General features: G+C 37.1%; 2 protein-coding genes across 9 annotated transcripts in view; one reads left to right on the top strand and one right to left on the bottom strand.

The window, feature by feature from the left end:
* POLQ (DNA polymerase theta) overlaps positions 1-7183 on the bottom strand; it is a 113890-nt gene extending 106707 nt beyond the window's left edge. For 7 of the 8 annotated variants that reach the window (XR_003432706.1, XR_003432723.1, XR_003432717.1 and 4 more), the window contains exons 1-5: positions 6877-7183; positions 6252-6431; positions 4168-4298; positions 2548-2704; positions 825-933 (exon numbers count right to left, since the gene is read on the bottom strand). Coding sequence is in view for 5 of the 8 variants with exons in the window: in XM_027105994.1 (XP_026961795.1) it covers positions 825-933; positions 2548-2704; positions 4168-4298; positions 6252-6431; positions 6877-7090 (791 nt within the window). In the remaining 3 variants the exon portion in view is untranslated. The remainder of the gene's footprint in view (positions 1-824; positions 934-2547; positions 2705-4167; positions 4299-6251; positions 6432-6876) is intronic. The other variant, XM_027106000.1, reaches the window with a different exon arrangement.
* A 15022-nt stretch (positions 7184-22205) lies between these two features.
* ARGFX (arginine-fifty homeobox) lies at positions 22206-24284 on the top strand (the record flags this gene model as incomplete). Its single annotated transcript, XM_027106006.1, is given in 4 exon segments — positions 22206-22313; positions 23137-23240; positions 23242-23552; positions 23555-24284. Coding segments are annotated over 4 exon segments (681 nt in total), but the record flags the coding sequence as incomplete, so codon positions are not given.
* Between the last annotated feature and the right edge of the window lie 1666 nt (positions 24285-25950).

A 25950-nucleotide genomic window follows, 5' to 3' on the forward strand; every position in this document is an offset into this window, starting at 1 on the left:
CTTCCATAGTAAAAAGTCAATATATAATGTGTAAAACTAAAAACTCAAGTAGCTATATTTAGAGATATCCGTGTAAACGGAATTTTTAAAAAGCTGTAAGAGGGGCTTCCCTGGTGGCACAGTTAAGAATCCGCCTGCCAATGCAGGGGACACGGGTTCAATACCTGGTCTGGGAAGATCCCACATGCCGCAGAGCAACTAAGCCCACGCGCCACAACTACTGAGCCTGAGCTCTAGAGCCCGCGTGCCACAGCTACTGAGCCCGAGTGACGCAACTACTGAGGCCCATGCGCCTGGAGCCTGTGCTCTGCAACAGGAGAAGCCACTGCAATGAGAAGCCCGTGCACCGCAACGAAGAGTAGCCCCCGCTCGCCGCAACTAGATAAAGCCCGCACGCAGCAACAAAGGCCCAACACAGCCAAAAATAAATAAATAAATTTTTTTTAAAAAAGAAAATAAGCTGTAAGAGTTGAAAATAGTTACCTCTGGAAAGTAGGGGATAAAGAAATGCTATTTTTCATAATTAGCCTTGACTACTTAAAAAGGATGTGTGTGCAGATAACAAATACAAAAACTGGATTTTAAAAATTCTATCATAAAAGTGGTGAGCAGTCAGAAATTTAAGAATGTTTTAAAAATAATCTAAAATCACTCTTAGTCTTAAGTACTTCTTTTGGAACAAAAATGAAATGCTGTACGTGAGTTTGTTCTAAATAAGTACTACCCTCCTCTGATGTATTTAACTCCTAGTTATTATGCACTTTTGCAAACACATTCTCAACATTCTTTGGAATCTCAGGAACTTAGTTATTTCAGGTACTTACCAAGATGCTGATTTCTGAGTAATATAGGAAATCTTGGTCAGCAGAAGTTCCAGCAGATACCCTCGGGGAGAGTCCCCCAGCATATGCAATTCATCCACAACCACCATTCCTAAAGAGATTTTCCAGATACTAGTTTTTACAGAATTTCACAATTCCAAGAATTTTAAGACTCAATATCTTGTATCTTGTACCATAAATAGCTGTCATTATAATACACTGCACGTAATACAAATTTCTAGCCATAAAACAAAAATCAGATTCCACATAGCAGACAATTCTTTTCCAAGATATTTCAAGTATAATAAGTGGTCTTACCACAATGTATTCTGGATCTAAAAATCAATGATTAGCTAACTCAGGTCTAACTCAAGAAAAACTCTGTCGTGTTACTCAGACAATTCTTAATTGGCAACCTTGTAGAAATACATGTACAATGAAAATCAAGGATATCCACAACAATTATTCAGTGGATTGACTTTTCTATGGGGAAAACAGCCAGGGCAACCATACTGATGTTCTGATGCTTAGAAAAACAGAATCAGATCAGGAAGAAATAAATGATTTTAAGAGGATGTTTTTGTTTGATTATGGTAGACTAGTGACTCACCCTACTATAAAACATAAATATGATCATAATTCCCTCCTCCCCTACTTGGAGAATCAAACCAGTCTATGCACTTGGAATAATGCTCAAGAAGTACTGAAATTTGTATCAACGAATGCCTCCTTTAAACATTTTCATAATATCATAGTTTGCATGTGCACTAGTGTCCCCCCCACAAATCCCCCTACAAAAATAAAGACCTTTCAGACTATTTCCTAATGGTACATGATGATCCTTTTCCTCAACAGTAAGCTATTTCCAAATCATATTGTATGATGACTTATTTCAGCATTCATTCATCCATCCAAAGAATATTTATTCTACCTAGTGTGCCAAGAACTGTGCTAGGTATAGTAGATATAACACTTAATCTGATATAACACAATCTGACAATTCTGATACAAACTGATGAATGTGATTTCTCTCTCCAAGCTTTATAGAGCGGAGCCTGTGTCTCATTAATCTTTGATTTTACTCCCCACCCCTACCCTACCCTAACTTTACCATTTACGTTCACCAGGAAAACAATGAGTAGCTAACTGATATTCTTGCAGCTTCTATTGCTGCTATAACCATTCTCTTCCTGTTGCTACCTCTACATAGTGGGCTTTCCCAAGTGGTTGGAAAAGGAAAAAAAAAAAAAGGATTAAGGTAGAAAAGTTCCAAGCTCAAATACAGTGCCAGTTTCTATAGCTCCCTACCATTTGCCTGCTAAATGGTAGCCTCTGGGTCCAGGCCTAATCTAGATACCACAGTACCAGAATATGATAATGAATACATATATACACTAACTGCAGAGATGGCAGGTGCTTCCTTCTATTCCTGGTAAACTTTAGATAGGAAAGAAGCAATGAGAAATGACCTGAGGGTTCAAGCATACCCTCTATGCTTTGTAAAGTGCAAAAATACAAGGAAGTAGAGTCAATAACATCAGTAGGATGCAAAACTTTTTTTTTTTTTTTTACAGAGTTCCTAACATTACAGATGCCAATTTTCACCTCTAGAAGTAGATGACAGACAACAGAATAAAACATAAGTCATACAGAAATCACAACAGCTTCACTCCATTCTATCAAAAATAGCAAGAGAAAGTATATACTTATTTTCTTATTTGCTTACCTAATAGATCCATCTTATTTTCCTCTATGAGGCGATTGATCAGACCATTGGCTCTCTCAATTGTGCAGACAGCAATATCCAAAGAAGAGAAATGCCCTGTTGGAGAGGTACTGCCCATATAACCATCTACTTTTATTCCTACTTCCTGAAACAGACTCTAAATTGAGTAAAAAGGAAAAATACAGGAGAAAATATTTGAAATTCATGAATCTTAAATTGGTTCTTTCCCAAAACATAGACATAAGTATTCAAATACATTTATCAGATTACTGTTAGTTATTCCTGGTCAGGGCACAGGAATCTTTTTAGAATCATATACTAAAAATAAGAAGTTCAGAACTGATAAAACTCAGTACAGAGATTTTCTGTTAAGACAGAGTCAAATAAAATGGCATACTTAATCAAATAAGTTCTAAGAGCTCTTTATAGAAATTAAAATTAAAATTAAAATTAAAGCTCTTTATAGAAATTAAAATTAAAATTAAATTAATCTAATAAGCAAGAAACTCACTCTTTCTTTAACACTAATGTAATATTTTCAGAAACTTAATATTTTCAGAAATTTATACTTCGTGAGGAAAATATTCTCATTATCCCCCTAAAGATTAGTTTTTTTATATAACAGAAGAAAAGGTTTCAAAAGTCAAATGCAATGGGACTTTGATGTTAATTTTTTTAGTTTAACTTTTAACTAACATACCTTCTCAGTAAAAAAGATCATCATTTTGTTACTTTGGTCTAAGTTGAAAGGATGTTACCATGTAAAACCAGCTTGGTTGGCTATTTGACCTCTGAAATAACTGTTAAAAAGATTTATAGAACCATTGAATTTTAGAGCTGTTCATTCAATAAAATGTTTCTGAGTGTTTACTAAGTTAACCCATAGTTAACCCCATAGTTTCATTTTACCAGTGAAAAAACTGAGGCCCAGCAGATTATGTATCTGGCCTGAAGACACAGGTAGTGACAAAACTGGAACTAGAACTCAGATTTTTTGTATTACCACTGCAATAATCTTGGCATTCCAAAATCACATTTTTTCACTGCAGAAATCAGAATAAATTTATTCTATTTAATGAAATATTGTATTTGTAAAAATACCTTAAAGACCAGTGAGCGTCACACAAATGTATATTGTTGTCATTCATTTTTGCAGGAGAACAGGAGAAGAAAACACAGGTTTGGAGCTTTACATAAGCACCAATGGATCTTGTTCTTCATCCTCTAACGTTCCCAAATGGCCTTGCATCAGGATGGGATATGCTTCCTCAAACACACTTCCTTTCCATGCTTCAGTCTAGTCCTACTATTCACTTAAGAGGTTGATTCTTAATTTGCACTTTTATATGCTAATTAAAGTACCCTGCCTATTTCCTAAGGAAAAGTTTATAAATTTTTACACAATTTTCACCGATTGCTCTTTGATTTAATGGCTCTTTCTCCTTTATGCAGTAATTTAAAAGTTTCCCCTCATAAATGGTCAACTTTTGAAGCTACATTGGGATGTAATAAAAGAAATTTTATTTTCCAATTGCTTTTATAATTCCATTTTAAATGAGTAAAGCCGAGGCTGTCAATAACAGGCCTTTCACAATTTCAAACTTAGTAAAAGAACATTACCTGGAAATAGTATTTCTTCTCTTTAGCCACAGAGACAAAGGGCAGAATAAATAGAGCTTTCTTCCGCGTTTCCAAGACCCGCTTCAAAATAAGTAGTTCAGCAACAAGAGTCTTCCCAGCACTTGTAGGAGCTAAAACAAGTTATTCGGCAAGGTTATCACAAAAAGAAGTAATATTTGATACACTGCATTAATAAATGTTTTAAATCATATCCAGTAACTAAATAGCCCAAGGCTAAACTATCATTAAGGCCCCAGCTAGCATCTGAAACCTTTATACCCTGAAATGCCCCTGACTTTAAACCAGGTTTCTAAATACTCTCACAGTGAAAATAGAGACAAATAAATCTTTACATCAAATAAATGATGAATATTACTGAGTACCTAGCTTATACCTAAAGATCCTTTCCTTTAAGTACTGAACAGTTAAAAGCCCTGCTTTGGGGAAATAGATAAAAAGCTTTAATACATTGTGATAGGAGCTATGATAGAAGTTGAGGGAGAAGAGCTGTAAGGAAGTTTATGGAAACAGAACTTATGAGAGCAAAGAAGGCAAGAAGAAAGGAATGCCAAGCAGAAAAAAACAGCATGTGTAAAGTTCTAGAGGAAAGCCTGGTATGTTCAGATGATAGCAAGTAATTTAGTAAGCCTGAAGTATAAAGTACAAGTAGGGGAGTGAAAACAGACATATGAAAGTGCCACATGGAGAAGACTTTTATAATCCTACCATGTAAGGAATTTATCCTGAAAGCAATGCAGAGTGACTAGTGAGTTTTATGAAAAGGAATGACAAAATCATATTTATACTTTAGAGAGATCACTTTTGGCTGCAGGAGCAAAGCAAGAGCAGAAAGAAAAGATTAACTAGTTAGAGAACTATTGCATAATCTAAAAGATGATAGTAAACTAGGTAATGGACCTAAGAACAGAGAGTAGTAGCCAGAATCAAGACATTTGAGGTAACAGACACTACACTTGGTGATTAATTAATATGAGTTGGTGAGCAGAGTTATGAATGACACCCAAATTCTTGTTTAAGCAACTGAAACGGTCAGGCCATTCTACCAATGCCACCAACTGCCACTAGTTAGCATTAACTGAGTATTTCCTACATGCCAAAAACTTTTCTAAGCCCACACCCTGGCACTCATGCTCTCTGTGCGCGTAGGCGCTCGCTCCCTCCCTCCCTCTGCTTCTCTCTCTCAACTAATTTGCAAGGTTACACAGTCAGTAAACAGCCTGAACTTATATCTATTGATAGTTAACTCTCTAATCATTTTTGGCAGCCATAATGAAAATCTGGATGACTCACAATTTCAGAGAAAACTGATACAAAGGACGTACATCTTACCAAGTGATTAGATTCTAAAGTCAGTATACTAAGCACAGACGGTTAAAAATTATGTAAGTCAAAGTTGCTCTTGAAAGCCCATATAAACCTTTCATAAAGTATATTACATAGGGTTTTGTATATACAATCCTGTATAAGCAGGTCAATTTAGAAACATATAACATAAAATGTTCACACACTGAAAAGCAACTGAGATCAACTGTGGGAAGAGCACATTTACATCTCATACCGCACACTCACTCTGGGACATATGTTTTTTTGTTGTTTTTTTTTTTTTTTTCTTTGCGGTGCGCAGGCCTCTCACTCTTGTGGCCTCTCCTGTTGCGGAGCACAGGCTGCGGATGTGCAGGCTCAGCGGCCATGGCTCACGGGCCCAGCTGCTCCGCGGCATGTGGGATCTTCCCGGACCGGGGCACAAACCCGTGTCCCCTGCATCGGCAGGTGGACTCTCAACCACTGCGCCACCAGGGAAGCTCTGGGACACATGTTTTTTGAGAGGAATGGTAGGCAGATAATTCTGTTTAAATTGTTCGGTTTTTGCCTTCCCCCACCCTACCATCTAATGGAATTTTCATAATTTAAGTATGCATATGATGAAACTCTGCTTTTCAAATATTTTAAGACTTTCTCTAGTTATAAAGCACTCTCTCACCCACCTTACCTCAATAGAGTGTCCTTTACATTAATAATGTCTTAAAAATAGTAGAGAAATTAAATTGCACAAATTTGAATACCTGAATAGACTAAATTCTTTCCTTCCAGGACTTGTCCAAGCAAAAGGCACTCTGCTTGCCATTCAAACATCTTTTTTACACCAAAACTGTGATATTTCTCCAGAACCGCTGTAGGAAGCCCCCAATTTGCCAATAGCAGCTTGTCTACTTTATCGTCAGGAAACGTCTGCTTGCATTTCCCTTTTAGGAAAAAAAAGGAAATAGTTGAATTTAGTTCTAACATAAGACTTCAGTAATTTGCTTTCCACTGTGTTTTGGGATTCCTATGTGTTGTAAAGAGGCTATTTAAAGTACATCCTGACATAAAACACATACAATATAAGGATCTGTAAGGAGCACTGGGCACTATTAGGAGTGAATTCCCTACAGGTGATGAGATTTGGCCAGCTAGTAAGTTGTTTCTGTAAATAAAGGTCGAAAAGACCCAGAAACCACTTGAAGATTACTACCAGACAGTCGCTGAATATGGACTGAAAGCTCTTCCACGTCAATAGAAAGTGACGTGCCGCACCAGGTCCTAGTCACAAACTGAGAAAGGGGAGTAGAAGCCTAGCAGGCCGTGCAAACGCGCGAGCTCCGCGCGGTGAGGACACCTCCCGACGAGTGGCCCGGCTGAGCTGCCTACCTCGCCCGCTGCCCACGGAGTGCCTGGGAGTACCTGCAGCTCTGGCCGGCGGGCGGCCGCGGTCCTTCAGGCTGCGTCTCAGGCCCGGAGGCGGGCTCAGCACCGGCCCCGAGAGGAGCAGGGGGCTGTCACTGCTGTCACCGCCACTTCCCGAAAAGAAGTCTGAGCCTGGTGCTGAACGTCGTCGTTTCCCACTCCAGCGAGTCAGATTCATCGCGAAATATTCTCGGCCATTCAGGGAAAGGCACAGTCCCAGCGTCCTCCCGCTCGGAAGAAACGGAAGTTGGCGACAGGTGCGGCCGCCATCTTCCCGCCACGGCTTTCAAACTCAGGCCTCCCAGCCCGCCCCGGAACCATAGAGTTCCCAGTGACGAGAGTAACCTGAGGACCATAGAATCGTGGGGAAGGAGGGGCTCTCGCTGGTGTCGTAGACCTCCGGCCTGTCACCTGGGTTGTCGGATAGTGAAAGAGAACCAGACTTGGACCTAGATTAAACGGGGGGAAAAACCAGACTCAGTATATATAATCTCCAATTATAATCATACTGGCTTAAAGTTTTTCCTTTTCTTTTTGTCCATGTCTGGTTTAAATAGCAAGTTTATGTTAACTTCATAAAATGAACTGCCCATAATAGGTAGAGAAGTAGCTCTATTTAACATATTGTATTTTTAAAACAATTATTACAAATTATATGTGCAAAATATTATACAAGTAAAATTTAGGATTTAGAATGAAGTGCAATTTACTCCTGCTTTACTTTCTTCTTTATAACAAGATATGGGAACATATGTATATATATAACTGATTTACAGATGGTAGGGCAGAGGTTATTTCTGTACACAATTTCTACTTTAGCCATCATACGCTGTGAGGAATATGTGATGGAGAGATAGGGACTGCGGCCGATAGACCTCTTAGGTAGTAGAACGCTGCATAGAAGGGGCTCTGGATGTGCCCGAGTGATCATTCGGAGCCAAGAGTTTGTTAATGGATCTGTGCTCTACCTTTGGCAAGGTAGAATCAAACGAGTTCTGGACTTAAACTGATGCCAGTTAATTACCCAGTTGCACAATTAGTTTCACCAAGCAAATCTAGTCAGGGAAAGGCCTGCCCTGAAGGGGTGGTGCTTTTCTACAGCTCTAAAAGTCTCAAAAGGACCAGTCCAATAACAACAACAAAAATTCTCATATTTACCGGACTTGTAGTCTGGGAAATAAGGGAATCGTTTCTCCTGTGAAACCTTCCTTGTTAAAAGAAAAAATTTGGGGACAGTATTCTAAAATTCCACAAGATGGAGACATTACTACATGAAGGAAACATTTTTCTTAGTTACCTTTCTTGAAATCATTCACTCAACTAGTTATTGAGCGTCTACTACGTGCTAGGCATTGGGTATATGGCAGGGAAATGGAAGAAATGGCTCCTGCTCTCAAAGTGAAAGAGACTAGAGGAGACAAACATTAAACTAATTAATTAATTGATAATTTTAAATTGTACTATTGCTCAGGCAAAAAAGAATAGAGTGCTATCAAAGATATAAAAGGATCCTAATTTAGATTGTAGTCATGGAAGATCTTTCAGAGATGCAGTGTAGCATAGGGGTCAACAGTGCAGCAACTCTGTAGCCAATCAGTCTTTGTTTGAAGACTTAGTAGCTGTGTGATTTTGCTTAACCCCCTGAGCTTCCTTTTCCTCATCTATATGATGGAGATAATAAGAGTAACAACTATTTGGTTATTATTAGCACTAAGATAGTCATAGGTGTAAAGTGCTTACCACATAATAAGTGCTCTTCAGAGAAAGTGCTATATAAATATTCTAATATTGCTTCCAATATAAATCCAGCACTTCGATGGGAAAAGAATAAACCAAAGAAATCTCTGTCACAAAGTTATTCTATTTTTATTAGGTGAACTATGATCAAGTGAGAAAAATAATTACGAAGAAATTGAAAGGCATGGTTTGTGTCATCCTTCTAAAAAGCCTAGAGAATATTTTAAAATTTACAATGTACTTCAAACATTCAACATAAATTTCTAATTTTAAAAAAAAACTCTTACAAAGACCTACTAGAGAATGGACTTGAGGATATGGGGAGGGGGAAGGGTAAGCTGTGACAAAGCGAGAGAGAGGCATGGACATATACACACTACCAAATGTAAAATAGATAGCTAGTGGGAAGCAGCCACATAGCACAGGGAGATCAGCTTGGTGCTTTGTGACCGCCTAGAGGGGTGGGATAGGGAGGGTGGGAGGGAGGGAGACGCAAGAAGGAAGAGATATGGGAACATATGTATATGTATAATTGATTTACTTTGTTATAAAGCAGAAACTAACACACCATTGTAAAACAATTATACTCTAATAAAGATGTAAAAAAAACTCTTAGAAAATAGAAGGTTACTTCTCAAAAATGTTAAACTTTTTTGTGCTAATAGTTACCATAATAATTAAAGCTAATACACCTGAAGTATTTCCCACCTGTCTTTTAACTGTGAGCTTGGATTCCTTGGAATTGTATCTGTGGTAATTCCTTAAGGTCTGCATTAAAGACCTTGAAAATTTTTTTGAATATATTTCTGCCAGCTACCTGGGAGACATATCAGTTCTGGCCCATTTTAAATGTAATCTCTGGGTTGGCATTTATTAAGATATGGAAGTAGTAATGTTAGACACCAGAGCCAGATTTGGACAGCTTCCACACTCACCATCTCAATGTTCAGAAGAGATATTTCTCTGCTTTACTTTCTGAGGGAGCTGTCGTTTTGGGGTTTTGGCTTTATACAGGGGATTTTAGATCTTACCACCCACCCTGCTAGGAACACCATATTCCTATCCCCCAGAACACATAATCCATTAAAATCCATACTCTAGACCACCAGGGATCAGCAGACATCACTATGGAAAATTTTGATTCTAATGCTTCACTTCTCTACTTACTCCTTTTATTAAGGAGTCAAATGTCAAATTATTTGACTGACAAGGAAATCTCTGATTTTACCAGTTTAGTCATGAATTTTAAAGGAAGTATTTTTTATATAACATCCAGAATTTTAAGGAAAGTGTGCTGTTCTAGAAGTGGTTTCTTGTTTGGCCTAATATTGCTAAAGACAGAAGTAAAGGAAACTCAATAACAATTGATGTATCTTCAAAGATGTCATCTGATTATGTTAGTAAGTTGCACAAATAATGAAGAGTGGTTTATCCATTGAAATTGCAGAGGTTATATGAAAAAATGAAATTTACACAAACTAAATTGTGAATTGACTAAAACAGAAACATCTAACCAGACTAAATAAATTCTGTGCTTCTCAGGGATGTAAAGTACAACATGATAAATATAATTAACACTGCTGTATGTTACATATGAAAGTTGTTAAAAGAGTAAATCTTAAGAATTCTCATCACAAGAAAAAATTTTTTTCTATTTCTCTGTTTGTATCTATATGAGATGATGGATATTTATTAACTTATGGTGATAATCTTTTCATGATGTATGTAAGTCAAATCATTATGCTGTACACCTTATACAGTATTGTATTTCAATTATATCTCAATAAAACTGGAAGAAAAAAGCAATAAAAAAAACTATGTGCTTCTCACATAAGTGGAAGTGATTGGCAAAAATAGAAACAGCTGGAAAATACACTTGATCAGAAACGTGGGATGCAGGATAGCCTCATCCACCAGAGGGCAGACAGCAGAAGCAAGAAGAACTACAATCCTGCAGCCTGTGGAGCAAAAACCACATTCACAGAAAGATACACAAGATGAAAATGCAGAGGGCTATGCACCAGATGAAGGAACAAGATAAAAACCCAGAAAAACAACTAAATGAAGTGGAGATAGGAGACCTTCCAGAAAAAGAATTCAGAATAATGATAGTGAAGATGATCCAGGACCTCAGAAAAAGAATGGAGACAAAGACCGAGAAGATGCAAGAAATGTTTAACAAAGAGCTACAAGAATTAAAGAACAAACAAACAGAGATGAACAACACAATAACTGAAATGAAAAATACACTAAAAGGAATGAATGGCAGAATAACTGAGGCAGAAGAATGGATAAGTGACCTGGAAGACAGAATGGCGGAATTCACTGCCATGAAACAGAATAAAGAAAAAAGAATGAAAAGAATTGAAGACAGCCTAAGAGAGCTCTGGGACGACATTAAACGCAACAACATTCACATTATAGGGGTCCCAGAAGGAGAAGAGAGATAGAAAGGACACGAGAAAATATTTGAAGAGATTATAGTCAAAAAGTTCCCTAACATGGGAAAGGAAATAGCCACTCAAGTCCAGGAAGTGCAGAGAGTCCCATATAGGATACACCCAAGGAGAAACACGCTGAGACACATAGTAATCAAATTGGCAAAAATTAAAGACAAACAAAAATTATTGAAAGCAGCAAGGGAAAAATGACAAATAACATACAAGGGAACTCCCATAGGGTTAATAGCTGATTTCTCAGCAGAAACTCTACAAGCCAGCAGGGAGTGGCATGATATACTTAAAGTGATGAAAGGGAAGAACCTACAACCAAGATTACACTACCCGGCAAGGATCTCATTCAGATCCGATGGAGAAATCAAAAGCCTTACAGACAAGCAAAAGCTAAGAGAATTCAGCACCACCAAACCAGCTCTACAACAAATGCTAAAGGAACTTCTCTAGGTGGGAAACACAAGAGAAGAAAAAGACCTACAAAAACAAACACAAAACAATTAAGAAAATGGTAATAAGGACATACATATTGATAATTACCTTAAATGTGAGTGGATTAAATGCTCCTGCCAAAGGACACAGGCTTGCTGAATGGATACAAAAACAAGACCCATATATATGCTGTCTACAAGAGACCCACTTCAGACCTAGGGACACATACAGACTGAAAGTGAAGGGATGGAAAAAGATATTCATGCAAATGGAAATCAGAAGAAAGCTGGAATAGCAATACTCATATCAGATAAAATAGACTTTAAAATAAAGAATGTTACAAGAGGGCTTCCCTGGTGGCGCACTGGTTGAGAGTCCGCTTGCCGATTCAGGGGACACGGGTTCATGCCCCAGTCTGGGAAGATCCCACGTGCTGTAGAGCGGCTGGGCCCGTGAGCCATGGCCACTGAGCCTGCGCATCCGGAGCCTGTGCTCCACAACGGGAGAGGCCACAACAGTGAGAGGCCTGCGTACCGCAAAAAAAAAAAAAAAAAAAAAGAATGTTACAAGAGACAAGGAAGGACAATACATGATCAAGGGATCAATCCAAGAAGATGATATAACAATTATAAATATATATGCACCCAACATAGGAGCACCTCAATACATAATGCAACTGCTAGCAGCTATAAAAGAGGAAATCGACAATAACACTATAATAGTGGAGGCTTTAACACCTCGCTTACACCAATGGACAGATCCTACAGACAGAAAATTAATAAGGAAACACAAGCTTTAAATGACACGATAGACCAGATTGATTTAATTGATATTTGTAGGACATTCCATCCAAAAACAGCAGAATAAACTTTTTTCTCAAATGCACATGGAACAATCTCCAGGCAAGATCACATCTTGGGGAACAAATCAAGCCTCAGTAAATTTAAGAAAACTGAAATCACATCAAGCATCTTTTCTGATCAAAACGCTACGAGGGGTTTCCCTGGTGGTGCAGTGGTTGAGAGTCCGCCTGCCGATGCAGGGAACATGGGTTCGTGCCCTGGTCCGGGAAGATCCCACATGCCGCGGAGTGGCTGGGCCCGTGAGCCATGGCCGCTGAGCCTGCGCGTCCGGAGCCTGTGCTCCGCAACGGGAGAGACCACAACAGTGAGAGGCCCGCGTACCGCAAAAAAAAAAGACAAAACCCTATGAGATTAGAAATCAATTACAGGGGAAAAAACGTAAAAAACACAAACACATGGAGGATAAATGATACTTTCTAAATAATCAAGAGATCACTGAAGAAATCAAAGAGGAAATCAAAAAATACCTAGAAACAAATGACAATGAAAATACGACAATCCAAAATTATGGGATGCAGCAAAAGCAGTTCTAAGAGGGAAGTTTATAGCTACACAAGCCTACCTCAAAAAAGAAGAAAAATCTCAAATAAACAATGTAACCTTACACCTAAAGGAACTAGAGAAAGAAGAACAAACAAAACCGAAAGTTAGCAGAAGAAAAGAAATCATAAAGATCAGAGCGGAAATAAATGAAATAGAAACAAAGAAAACAATAGCAAAGATCAATAAAACTAAAAGCTGGTTCTTTGAGAAGATAAACAAAGATGATAAGCCATTAGCCAGACTCATCAAGAGGGAGAGGAATCAAATCAATAAAATTAGAAATGAAAAAGGAGAAGTTACAACAGACACTGCAGAAATACAAAGCATCCTAAGAGACTACTACAAGCAACTCTATGCCAATAAAATGGACAACCTGGAAGAAATGGACAAATTCTTAGAAAGGTATAAGCTTCCAACACTGAAACAGGAAGAAATAGAAACTATGAACACACCAATCACAAGTATTGAAATTGAAACTGTGATTAAAATTCTTCCAATAAACAAAAGCCCAGGACCAGATGACTTCACAGGTGAATTCTACCAAACATTTAGAGAAGAGCTAACACTCATCCTTCTCAAACTCTTCCAAACAATTGCAGAGGAAGGAACACTCCCAAACTCATTCTATGAGGCCACCATCACCCTGATACCAAAACCAGAGAAAGATACTACAGAAAAGGAAAATTACAGACCAATATCACTGATGAATATAGATGCAAAAATCCTCAACAAAATACTAGCAAACATAATCCAACAATACATCAAAAGGGTCATACACCATGATCAAGTGGAATTTATCCCAGGGACGCAAGGATTCTTCAATATATGCAAATAAATCAATGTGATACACAATATTAAAAAATTGAAGAATAAAAACTATATGATCATCACGATAGATGCAGAAAAAGCTTTTGACAAAAATCAACACCCATTTATGATAAAAACTCTCCAGAAAGTCGGCATAGAGGGAACATACCTCAACACAATAAAGGCCATAGATGACAAACCCACAGCAAACATCATTCTCAATGGTGAAAAACTGAAAACATTTCCACTAAGGTCAGGAACAAGACAAGGATGTCTACTCTCACCACTATAATTCAACATAGTTTTGGAAGTCCTAGCCACGGCAATCAGAGAAGAAAAAGAAATAAAAGGAATACAAACTGGAAAAGAAGAAGTAAAACTGTCACTGTTTGCAGATGACATGACACTATACATAGAGAATCCTAAAGATGCCACCAGAAAACTACTAGAGCTAATCAATGAATTTGGTAAAGTTGCAGGATACAAAATTAATGCACAGAAATCTCTTGCATTCCTATACACTAATGATGAAAAATCTGAAAGAGAAATTAAGGAAACACTCCCATTTACCATTGCAACAAAAAGAATAGAACACCTAGGAATAAACCTACCTAGGGAGACAAAAGACCTGTATGCAGAAAACTATAAGACACTGTTGAAAGAAATTAAAGATGATACTAACTGATGGAGAGATATACCATGTTCTTGGATTGGAAGAATCAATATTGTGAAAAAGACTCTACTACCCAAAGCAATCTACAGATTCAATGCGATCCCTATCAAATTACCAATGGCATTTTTTACAGAACTAGAACAAAAAATCTTAAAATTTGTATGGAGATACAAAAGACCCTGAATAGCCAAAGCAGCCTTGAGGGGAAAAAACGGAGCTGGAGGAATCAGACTCCCTGACTTCAGACTATACTACAAAGCTATAGTAATTAAGAGAATATGGTACTGGCACAAAAACAGAAATATAGATCAATGGAACAGGATAGAAAGCCCAGAGATAAACCCACGCACCTATGGTCACTTAATCTATGACAAAGGAGGCAAGGATATACAATGGAGAAAAGACAGTCTCTTCAGTAAGTGGTGCTGTGAAAACTGGACAGCTACATGTAAAAGAATGAAATTAGAACACTCCCTAACACCATACACAAAAATAAACTCAAAATGGATTAAAAACCTAAATGCAAGACCAGACACTATAAAACTCTTGGAGGAAAACACAGGAAGAACACACTTTGACATAAATCACAGCAAGATCTTTTTTGATCCACCTACTAGAGTAATGGAAATAAAAACAAAAATAAACAAATGGGACCTAATGAAACTTAAAAGCTTTTACACAGAAAAGGAAACTACAAACAAGATGAAAAGACAACCCTCAGAATGGGAAAAAATATTTGCAAATGAATCAACCGACAAAGGATTAATCTCCAAAATATATAAGCAGCTCATGCAGCTCAATATTAAAAAAAAAAACAACCTAATCAAAAAATGGGCAGAAGACCTAAACAGACATTTCTCCGAAGAGGACATACAGATGGCCAAGAAGCACATGAAAAGCTGCTCAACATCACTAATTATTAGAGAAATGCAAATCAAAACTACAAGGAGGTATTACCTCACACCAGTCAGAATGGGCATCATCAGAAAATCTAGAAACAACAAATGCTGGAGAGGGTGTGGAGAAAAGGGAATCCTCTTGCACTATTAGTGGGAATGTAAATTGATACAGCCACTATGGAGAACAGTATGGAGGTTCCTTAAAAACTAAAAATAGAATTACCATATGACCCAGCAATCCCACTACTGGGCATATACCCAGAGAAAACCATAATTCAAAAAGACACATGCACCCCAATATTCATTGCAGCACTCTTTACAATAGCCAGGTCATGGAAGCAACCTAAATGCCCATCGACAGATGAATGGATAAAGAAGATGTGGTACATATATACAATGGAATATTACTCAGCCATAGAAAGGAATGAAATTGGGTCATTTGTAGAGACGTGGATGAATCTAGAGACTGTCATGGAGTGAAGTAAGTGAGAAAGAGAAAAACAAATATCACATATTAACTTATATATGTGGAACCTAGAAACATAGTACAGATTAACCGTTTTGCATGGCAGAAATTGAGACACAGATGTAGAGAACAAACGTATGGACGCCAAGGGGGGAAAGCAGCGGTGGGTGGGGTTGGTGGTGTGATGAACTGGGAGTTTGAGATTGACATGTATACACTGATGTGTATAAAATGGATGACTTGTAAGAACCTGCTGTATAAAAAAAATAAATTAAATAAAATCCTCCCAAAAAAAAGAAGCCCTTTTAACTCCCATAGGAGCCTGAATTTCCACTACTCCATTTACCCACACTTGAACATGGCTGTTTAATTATGTCTTCCCCACTAGACATAATCTCTATAAAGTCAGAGATCATGTCTATTATGGTTGACTTTGTATATCCTGTTGATGAGTATTGAAGGTCTCAGACGTTTGTTCCATAAATCTTTACTACAGTCCTTTGAGGAAATTAATTATTGCATCTGGTTGTTCTGTCAGTTATTGAGAGAGAGATGTTGGAGTCTCCAATTATGATTCTGGTTTTGTTTATTTTTCCTTTCAGCTCTATCAGTTTTTGCTTCACATTTGTTGTTTCATATGTACACATTTAGGATTGCTATGTCTTCTTGGTATATTGATCCTTTTATCATTATGTAATGTCCCTCTCTGTCCTTGATAATTTTTTGGCTTTGCTCTGTACTTCATCTGATATTAAGATAGACACTCCAACTTTCTTTTGATTAATGTTTGCATTTTATCTTTTCTATCCTTTTATTTTTAACCAACTTATGTAATTATATTTGAACTTAGTTTATTGTATAGAATATACAGTTGACTCGTTTCCTCCCCACCTACTCTGCCACTCACTGTCTCTAAATTTTCATATTTAGACCATATATATTTAATGTAATTATTGATATTAGGGCTTAGGTTTCTTATTTCATTTTTTGTTTTACGTTTATGTTTGTGTTTTTTTTTAACATCTTTATTGGGGTATAATTGCTTTACAATGGTGTGTTAGTTTCTACTTTATAACAAAGTGAATCAGTTATACATATACATATGTTCCCATATCTCTTCCCTCTTGCCTCTCCCTCCCTCCCACCCTCCCTATCCCACCCCTCCAGGTGGTCACAAAGCACCGAGCTGATCTCCCTGTGCTATGAGGCTGCTTCCCACTAGCTATCTACCTTACGTTTGGTAGTGTATATATGTCCATGCCTCTCTCTCGCTTTGTCACAGCTCACCCTTCCTCCTCCCCATATCCTCAAGTCCGTTCTCCAGTAGGTCTGTGTCTTTATTCCTGTCTTACCCCTAGGTTCTTCATGACATTTTTTTCTTAAATTCCATATATATGTGTTAGCATACGGTATTTGTCTTTCTCTTTCTGACTTACTTCACTCTGTATGGTAGACTCTAGGTCTATCCACCTCATTACAAATAGCTCAATTTCATTTCTTTTTATGGCTGAGTAATATTCCATTGTATATATGTGTCACATCTTCTTTATCCATTCATCCAATAATGGGCACTTAGGTTGTTTCCATCTCCTGGCTATTGTAAATAGAGCTGCAATGAACATTTTGGTACATGACAATTTTTGAATTATGGTTTTCTCAGGGTATATGCCCAGTAGTTGGATTGCTGGGTCGTATGGTAGTTCTATTTTTAGTTTTTTAAGGAACCTCCGTACTGTTCTCCATAGTGGCTGTACCAATTCACATTCCCACCAGCAGTGCAAGAGTGTTCCCTTTTCTCCACACCCTCTCCAGCATCTATTGTTTCTAGATTTTTTGATGATGGCCATTCTGACTGGTGTGAGATGATATCTCATTGAACTTTTGATTTGCATTTCTCTAATGATTAATGATGTTGAGCATTCTTTCATGTGTTTGTTGGCAGTCTGTATATCTTCTTTGGAGAAATGTCTATTTTGGTCTTCTGCCCAGTTTTGGATTGGGTTTTTTGTTTTTTTTTAATTGAGCTGCATGAGCTGCTTGTAAATTTTGGAAATTAATCCTTTGTCAGTTGCTTCATTTGCAAATATTTTCTCCCATTCTGAGGGTTGTCTTTTGGTCTTGTTTATGCTTTCCTTTGCTGTGCAAAAGCTTTGAAGTTTCATTAGGTCCCATTTGTTTATTTTTGTTTTTATTTCCATTTCTCTAGGAGGTGGGTCAAAAAGGATCTTGCTGTGATTTATGTCATAGAGTGTTCTGCCTATGTTTTCCTCTAAGAGTTTGATAGTTTATGGCCTTACATTTAGATCTTTAATCCATTTTGAGCTTATTTTTGTATATGGTGTTAGAGAGTGATCTAATCTCATACTTTTACATGTAGCTGTCCAGTTTTCTCAGCACCACTTATTGAAGAGGCTGTCCTTTCTCCACTGTACATTCCTGCCTCCTTTATCAAAGATAAGGTGACCATATGTGCGTGGGTTTATCTCTGGGCTTTCTATCCTCTTCCATTAATCTATCTTTCTGTTTTTGTGCCAGTACCATACTGTCTTGATTACTGTAGCTTTGTAGTATAGTCTGAAGTCTGGGAGCCTGACTCCTCCGGCTCTGTTTTTCGTTCTCAAGATTGCTTTGGCTATTCAGGGTCTTTTGTGTTTCCATACAAATTGTGAAACTTTTTGTTCTAGTTCTGTGAAAAATGCCAGTGGTAGTTTGATAAGGATTGCATTGATGAAACTGAGGTGAAGAGTTTAAACTGCTCATGACCACATTCCTAGAAAAGTACAGTTGATAAGCAAAATTTCTACTATTAAACATAAATGATTCAGAGATTACTGAATCTCCACTCCACTTCTAGTCACTTATCTTAACAAACATAGTTCCTACTCATCAAAGTTCCATCTCAGGGTGAAACCCTCTCTTTTTTGAAAAAATAATTGCTGAAGTTTACATTTTTTTACTTATTTCCACTTTTTATTATATAGAAAATATAAACAAAAAAAGAGGGGAGTTCCCTGGTGGTGTAGTGGTTTGGATTTAGTGCTTTCACTGCTGTGGCCCAGGTTCAGTCCCTGGTTGGGGAACTGAGATCTCACAAGCCACATGGCGTGGCCAAAAAACAAAACCACAACAGAATAGTATAATTTCATGGGTCTATCATTTAATCTTAGCAAGTATACATCTCATTTAGCATAGTGTTTTTGAGGTTCATTCATGTTGTATAAAATGTATCAGTAATCCATTACTTTTATTGCTGAATGGTATTGCATTGTATGAATGCAAAAAGTTGGTGTCTTCATTCAATAAGGAGATTTAGATTGTTACCAACTAGGCAATAATGAACAATGTCGCTATGAATAGTTGGGTATACATCTTTGCATAGATAAATGTTCTTATTCCCTTGGGTAGATTCCTAGGAAGAAATTGCCAGATGGTTTTTCAAAGTGGCTATATCATTTAACAGTCCCACCTGTAATTTCCAATTGCTGTATGAAAGTTCCAATTTCTCCACACTCTTCCGCATCTTCATTTATATATCTTCTTTGGTGAAAAGCTTACTCAAATCTATTAATTAGGTTTAAAGGATTTTTAATTGGAATATATGTCTTCTTATTTTTGAGATACAAGAGTTTATTATATATTCCAGATGCAAATCCTTTCAGATATATGATGTTTTCCTTCTGCCTGAAGGATGATCTTTAACATATCCTATAGTGCAAGACTGCTGGTAATGGATTATTTCAACTTTTGTACGTCTAAAAGCATCTTTTCACAGATGACTTTTCGCAGAATGGTCTGATGAACCTTCCAGTGTATACCTGTTGATGTTTGGGGGGTTCTCATCTTCTTAAGCCCTGATGATTCCTTGCTGTCTTCCTTCTGCATCTTTGTGCACAGATAAGTGGGAAGCCACAGACAATCAGCAGCTTCAAGATCCATTTGATAAACACAAGAAAGGAAGTGTCAGAACAGTCTGGTTCTTACACCAAGATATAGGCATAAATCTTTGAGGCAAAAAATTGTTATAGCCTTACTAAAAGGGATAATATTACAAATAAACACAAAAGCAAGCTGATAATAATTTAAAAGGTAAATAGGTAAAAGCTTAAAATAATTTAAAAGGTAAATAGGTGAAAAGGTAAATACATACACAAAGATTAGTCTTTTCCTTTTTTATCACCTGTGAGCTTTTTATTTAATTTACTTTTATATGTTGTGTTTAATACACAAATAGATAATAAATTTAAAGCCTTTACCTTTATTTTTAATACATAATTAAATCAGACATTGTATATATCACATAGGATTTAACATCTTAACTTGTAACATCTTTCTGCTAAACAGACAATATACAATCCAATGAGATAGTTACATTCTTTTTAATTTAATTTTTATTTTATTTTGGCCTCACTGTGCCACATGCAGGATCTTAGTTCCCCAACCAGAGATTGAACCTGCGCTGTGCCACCTACAGTGGAAGCGTGGAGTCTCAACCACTGGACCACAAGGGAAGTCCCAACATTCTTTTGTTCATATCAAGACTTTGAAATCCAGTGAAAAATTTACACTTACCAACATATCTCAATGTAAATGCTAAATTTTCATCAGAAATACTTACTCTGCATTTAGAGCTCATAAAATTTACAGTTGAAAGAGTAGATTCACATATGCAAGTTGTTCTAAGCATATTAAAAAGCTTCCCAATAACTGGATTGAAAACCAGTGTTTAAAGTTAAATTAATTAAAATTCAATAAAATTAAAAATTCAGTACTTGGTGGAACTAGTCACATTTTTGTGTTTGACAGCCATGTTGGGTAGTGTATACTATACAAAAGAGCTCTAGAGAGTAATTGGGTGGCTGGGGAACAAGGATGGTTTCAAATTTGTACTATTTCCATACATGACAACACAAATACATGAATAAAACATTGTCTTGTTTTAAAGCAATATGGTAACTAGTAAGTTGTAGAGATCGCAAATGCACCCCTACAGGATGAATGTGGGGGCAAAAGAGTTATCTTAATATTATATAAGTTTCTTGTAACTTAAAACAAAATTCCTAGTAACAGCATTTCATAAACGTATTCCGAAAGTGCTGTATCACAAAAAACTTATTTCAAAGTAAAGATTATATGCCTGGTAAAACTACACTATTTAATTAAAAGAATAGGATCAGGGGACTTCCCTGCCTATCCAGTGGTTAAGAATCCATGCTTCCACTGCAGGGGGCAAGGGTTCGACCCCTGGTCGGGGGTCGAATGCTGCGTGGCATGGCCAAAAAAAGAAAAAAAGAAGAGGATCAGAGTGTTGATGAAGATATGACTATTTAAGGTAAATGCAAACAGTTTGAATAGAATACTTTTGTAAAATGTGAGTAGAAAAAAATCAATAATTATAAATTAATATTTTATATATTTGATTTCAAATATATATGAACTTCAAAAATAAATTAGATACTATAAGTTTAGGAATATGTACATTTAAATATGTGATTATATTAAATATATGTGTAAAAGTTATTTCTGTGTGTGTTTATAAGTAACATTAGTTTTATAGTTTTGTTGGTAGTGTATATTCTTGTCTGGTTTTAGTGTTGGTGTTAGGAACTTCAAATACAGAAGTGAGGACCAAGTGAAGATTCTTCTTCCTTATACTGAAATGGGCATATAGCAGGAGAATTAGCACAACATTGCCTTGAATTCTATAACTTACTGTTCTTTTAATGGTTATTAGTCCATTCAGTGTCTGCAGTTCTTTTTCAGCAAATTTTGGTAATTGTATTTTCTTAGAAAATTTCCTTTTTCTCTCCATTGCCATTTTTAAAAATATTCCATAAATTTTCAATTGTCTCCACATATTTAGTTATGTCTCATTTCTTATGAACCTTTTCTCAGAAGAGCAAAGAATAGAGGTTCAGAAAGCCTGGAGAAGAAAAAACCCATTTTCTAGATGAGATAGACTAGGTTCCTGAATAAATAAATGAGAAGAGGAAACCCATTTTGAAGAGTGTGTTATATATTCAGGCACAGGGACATGAGGTTTTTTCCCAGTTTCTAAAAGAAACAAAATATGGAAAAGAAGACAAGGGAAACCACTGTCCACTGTCCTGAGGTTAGGCAGGGTAGACAGACTGGGTACAGAGAAAATTGAAGAGGTAACATTTCCTAGCAGGGACAAACTAAATTTCAGAAAACAGAGGACAGAGTGCTGTTACACAGGGCTCAGCCTCCTAGAGTCAAGACCTGGGATCTTTATCTCCTAGATTCCAAGCCTGGTTGGAGGGAAGACATGGGAAATTCACAGTTGTGGTATTTTGGGGATCAGAGTGGGAAGGGGATTGTGTTAGTGTAACCACCTCCTCTCCATCTCTGCTCTACAGCAAAATGGAAGAAGCCTCATGAACGCACCTCATTCACACACACACACAGCATGAAGAGTTGGAGGCTCTGTTTAGCTGCAATATGTTTCCAGATAAAAGCCTCCAGAGAGAACTTGCTTTAAAACTCAACCTACCAGCGTCACCAATAAAGGTCTGTCTGATCCTCTGAGGTGTGCTTTGAGCCCCCATCCAAATTACATTCTACTATTCAGCCTGGAAATTCCCTCTGTAACACAATGAAGAAGTAACATTGTTACTTCATTGTAACACAATGAAGTAGTAACACTTCATTTATTGAGTACCTACTGTGTGCTAGTACTGAGCTGGGCATATTGTATATGTTGGCTTTATTATCATCCAGTTTAAAGGATGTGGAAAAGTGAGTTTCGGGAGCCAAGTGACTGGGTCACGGAGATAATACATAGTATAACTGGAATTAGAACTCCAGAGGTACGAAAGAGCTCAAATTAGAGAAATGACTCTCATCCCGACAGACTTCTTACTTAGGAACTTCTCTAGCAAAACCCTGCAATCATTTATTCACAACATTACCAACAGACAAGTAACTTCTCCAACAACTGAGTGTGCTAAGACCCCAAATTTTTGTTAGAATATTGTTCACTGAAGAGGCCTTCTAAAATAATCCTTGAAAATCCCTTAGTTCAAATTCTCCACCTCTCCCTACATCCCTGAACTTCCTTCTCTTCTCTAGAGTTCAGGACCCTTTCTCTGAACCCCCAGCACAACCTCTGAGACATACCCTCCTTTTTTTTCTTTCTTTTTCCTCTGGGGCCCAGCCTTGATCCCTCATTGTTCCTATTGACTCCATTCATACCTACCTCTGCTCTCTCAGAACTCAGTATCATAGTGATTTGGAGAGGACATGAGGGTTATAATCTGACTTTTTTCACCCAGGAGAAGCCTCAAACTCCTTCTCCAGTAACAGACCATAATCTCTCTTCCCCCACTCCCAGATTTGGTTCAGGAATCAGCAGTTCAAAAAGAGGAAGCAGCAGTGGCAACAAGAGCAGCAATCACTGAAGCCACCGAACCAGGTCCTTCCAGCCAAGAATGTGCCCACCCACAGCATCAACCAGTCCTCATTCTTTTCTCCCTGCAGTTTCAGATTCTTATAGCTCCCACTCACCTCAGCCCTTAGACCCTTTCCATTGGGCAAGGGACTCTATAATCACTGAGATTGCTACAAGTGATGTCCAAATGCAAGATCCTCAGTTGGAGAGGCTAGTGGCCTCAGTTCCTGCTTTGTACTCTGATGCCTATGACATAGCACAAATCATGGAACTGTACAGTTTTCCTGATGAGGATGAGATAGCCAGCTCTTCTTTCCATTCTCTGTATCATTATCTCTCACCGACAAAGCCCAGTTAGAATAGAGTTCCTTTCTTAGCCTCTTTGCTGATCCAGCTGTAGGTTTATCTCCTGGGCAAACCTGCTTCAGTATGACAAGCTGGAGCTTTGCAGCCTACAGTCTAAGAAACAGCCTGGAATTCCAGAACCCCTTCAGTATGGCACACTTTGGAGGTTGCTGATGAAAGTACTAATAAATATCAGACAGTATTGAAAAAGGATCTTCTTGCATCTTGTACATGCTCTTTCCTTTGCCTGCTTTTAACCCAAATATCTGGCTCAGTGTTACTTGGATTTCCATGGAAATGTTGTAAAAACTAGGAGTTTCCCGCAAGTATAGCTCAGTACTACACAATCAGCCCCACAACTCTCCCTGGAGAGGACTTCCTAGTCCCTTTGATGGCCAATGAGACTGCAAAATTCCCTCTTCCCAAAACTATCTTTGACTTTTTAAAAGGTCAGTAGCATTTAGGGGTCATCCACTTTTAATGTCAGCAGGTTTATAAACTTATATTTTCAACAGACTTTTAGAATGACAGTTAAGCTAATTTTCCAGCTATATGATTAATGAACAAAATTAATGGCACTTCTCAAAAGCAATAATAAATACATAATAAGATAAGTACCTCTCAATGAAAAATATAAAGTATCAAGGAATTAACTAAGAAAATTAAGACCTCTGTACAGAAAAGTTTAAAACTTAATAATGGACATTGGAAATGTTCGAATAAAAGACATTTGAAGCCATAAAATAATCAATTTAACAGCGTTAAAATCATATAAAGCATGTTCTCCAAACACAATGGAATGAAAATAGAAATCAATAGTAGAAGAAAATTCAGGAAATTCACAAATATATGGATATTAAAAAGCACACTCCTAAATAACCAATAAAGAAGAAATCAGAAGGAAAATTAGGAAATATGTGAAGATGAATGAAAACAAAAACACAATATACCAAAACTTATGGGATGAGGCTAAATCAGTGCTTGGAAAGAAATCTATAGCTGAAAAAGCCTATATTTAAAGAATAAGCTCTCAAATCAACCTTTTTTTTTTTAAATAGGAGGGAAGCTGGCATAGTTATATTAATATCTATCAAATTAAACTTTAAGGCAAAACATTTTGTTGGAAGTAAAAGTATATTAGACAAGGATAAAGGGAACATTTAACCTGAAAGATATAATAATTCTGAATTTGTATACATTTAACATATTCCCAAAATATATGAAGTAAAAATTAACAAAACTCTTGGGGAAACTTAACAAATACATAATCATAATAGATGATTTTATCCATAGGTCAAATGAATAAAAATTTTGTATGGGTAGAGATTTTAACTGTACAGTTAATAGGCTTGATTTAATGAAAGTATGTAGATTTCTGCATTCAGCTGGTAGAGAATACACATTCTTTTCAAGTACCTAATGACTACATATTAGACCACGAAGCAAATCTTAACAAACTCAATAACATACAAACAGCATTCTTTGATCATAAGGCAATTTAATTAGAAGAAACTCCAACCTCTCTCTCAATTTAGAAAGTAAAAAGGACATTTCTAAGTGATTAATCGAGCATGGGAGAAATTAGGTGAATAATCTGGTAGCATACATTATATAATAACAATAACTGTATCAGCATTCACTGGGGGAAAGTAATAGAGATAGTAGCAGTAGCAGGTTTGAATGTCTTGTTACCCATCACATTCTGGGTCATCACAGAGGGATCTTGAAGGGCAAGACTGCAGACCTAGGGTAGAGACATTGGCCCTTAGGTTGTGAGGTTTTTTGCTTACTGGTTATTTTAAAATTATGTTTTATTTTTTTAATAGTCTTTATTTTTAGAGCAGTTTTCATTTCACAGCAAAATGAGCAGAAAGTACAGAGATTTCCCATATAGCCCCTGCTCCCACATACACACAGCCTTCCCCACTCTCAACAACCCACACCAGAATGGTCCATTTGTTATAACTGATGAACCTACACTGATACATCTTTATCACCTAAAGTCCATAGTTTACATTAGAGTTAGCTCTCAGTGTTGTACATTATATGGATTTTGACAAATAGGTAATTGTCATGTGTCCACCATTATAGTATCATACAGGATAGTTTCACTGCCCTAAAAATCCTCTGTGTTCCACCTATCCATCCCTTCCTCTCCCCTAATCTCTGGCAACCACTGATCCTTGTCTCCATAGTTTTGCTTTCAAATTAATAATTTTTCACCTTAAGAAACTAGAAAAAGAAGAGCAAAATAAATCCAAAACAAGCAGAAGTAAGGAAATAAAGGCTAAAGTGGAAATAAATGAAATAGAGAATAGAAAAGCAATAGAACAAACCAATGAAATCAAAGCAAGCTAGAAAGAAGAAGAAGGAGGAGGAGGAGGAGGAGGAGGAGGAGGAGGAGGAGGGGGA

Source organism: Aethalodelphis obliquidens, unplaced genomic scaffold (assembly GCF_003676395.1).
Source record: "Aethalodelphis obliquidens isolate GAN/ISIS:26980383/991018 unplaced genomic scaffold, ASM367639v1 scaffold1, whole genome shotgun sequence".
NCBI lineage: Eukaryota > Metazoa > Chordata > Mammalia > Artiodactyla > Delphinidae > Aethalodelphis > Aethalodelphis obliquidens.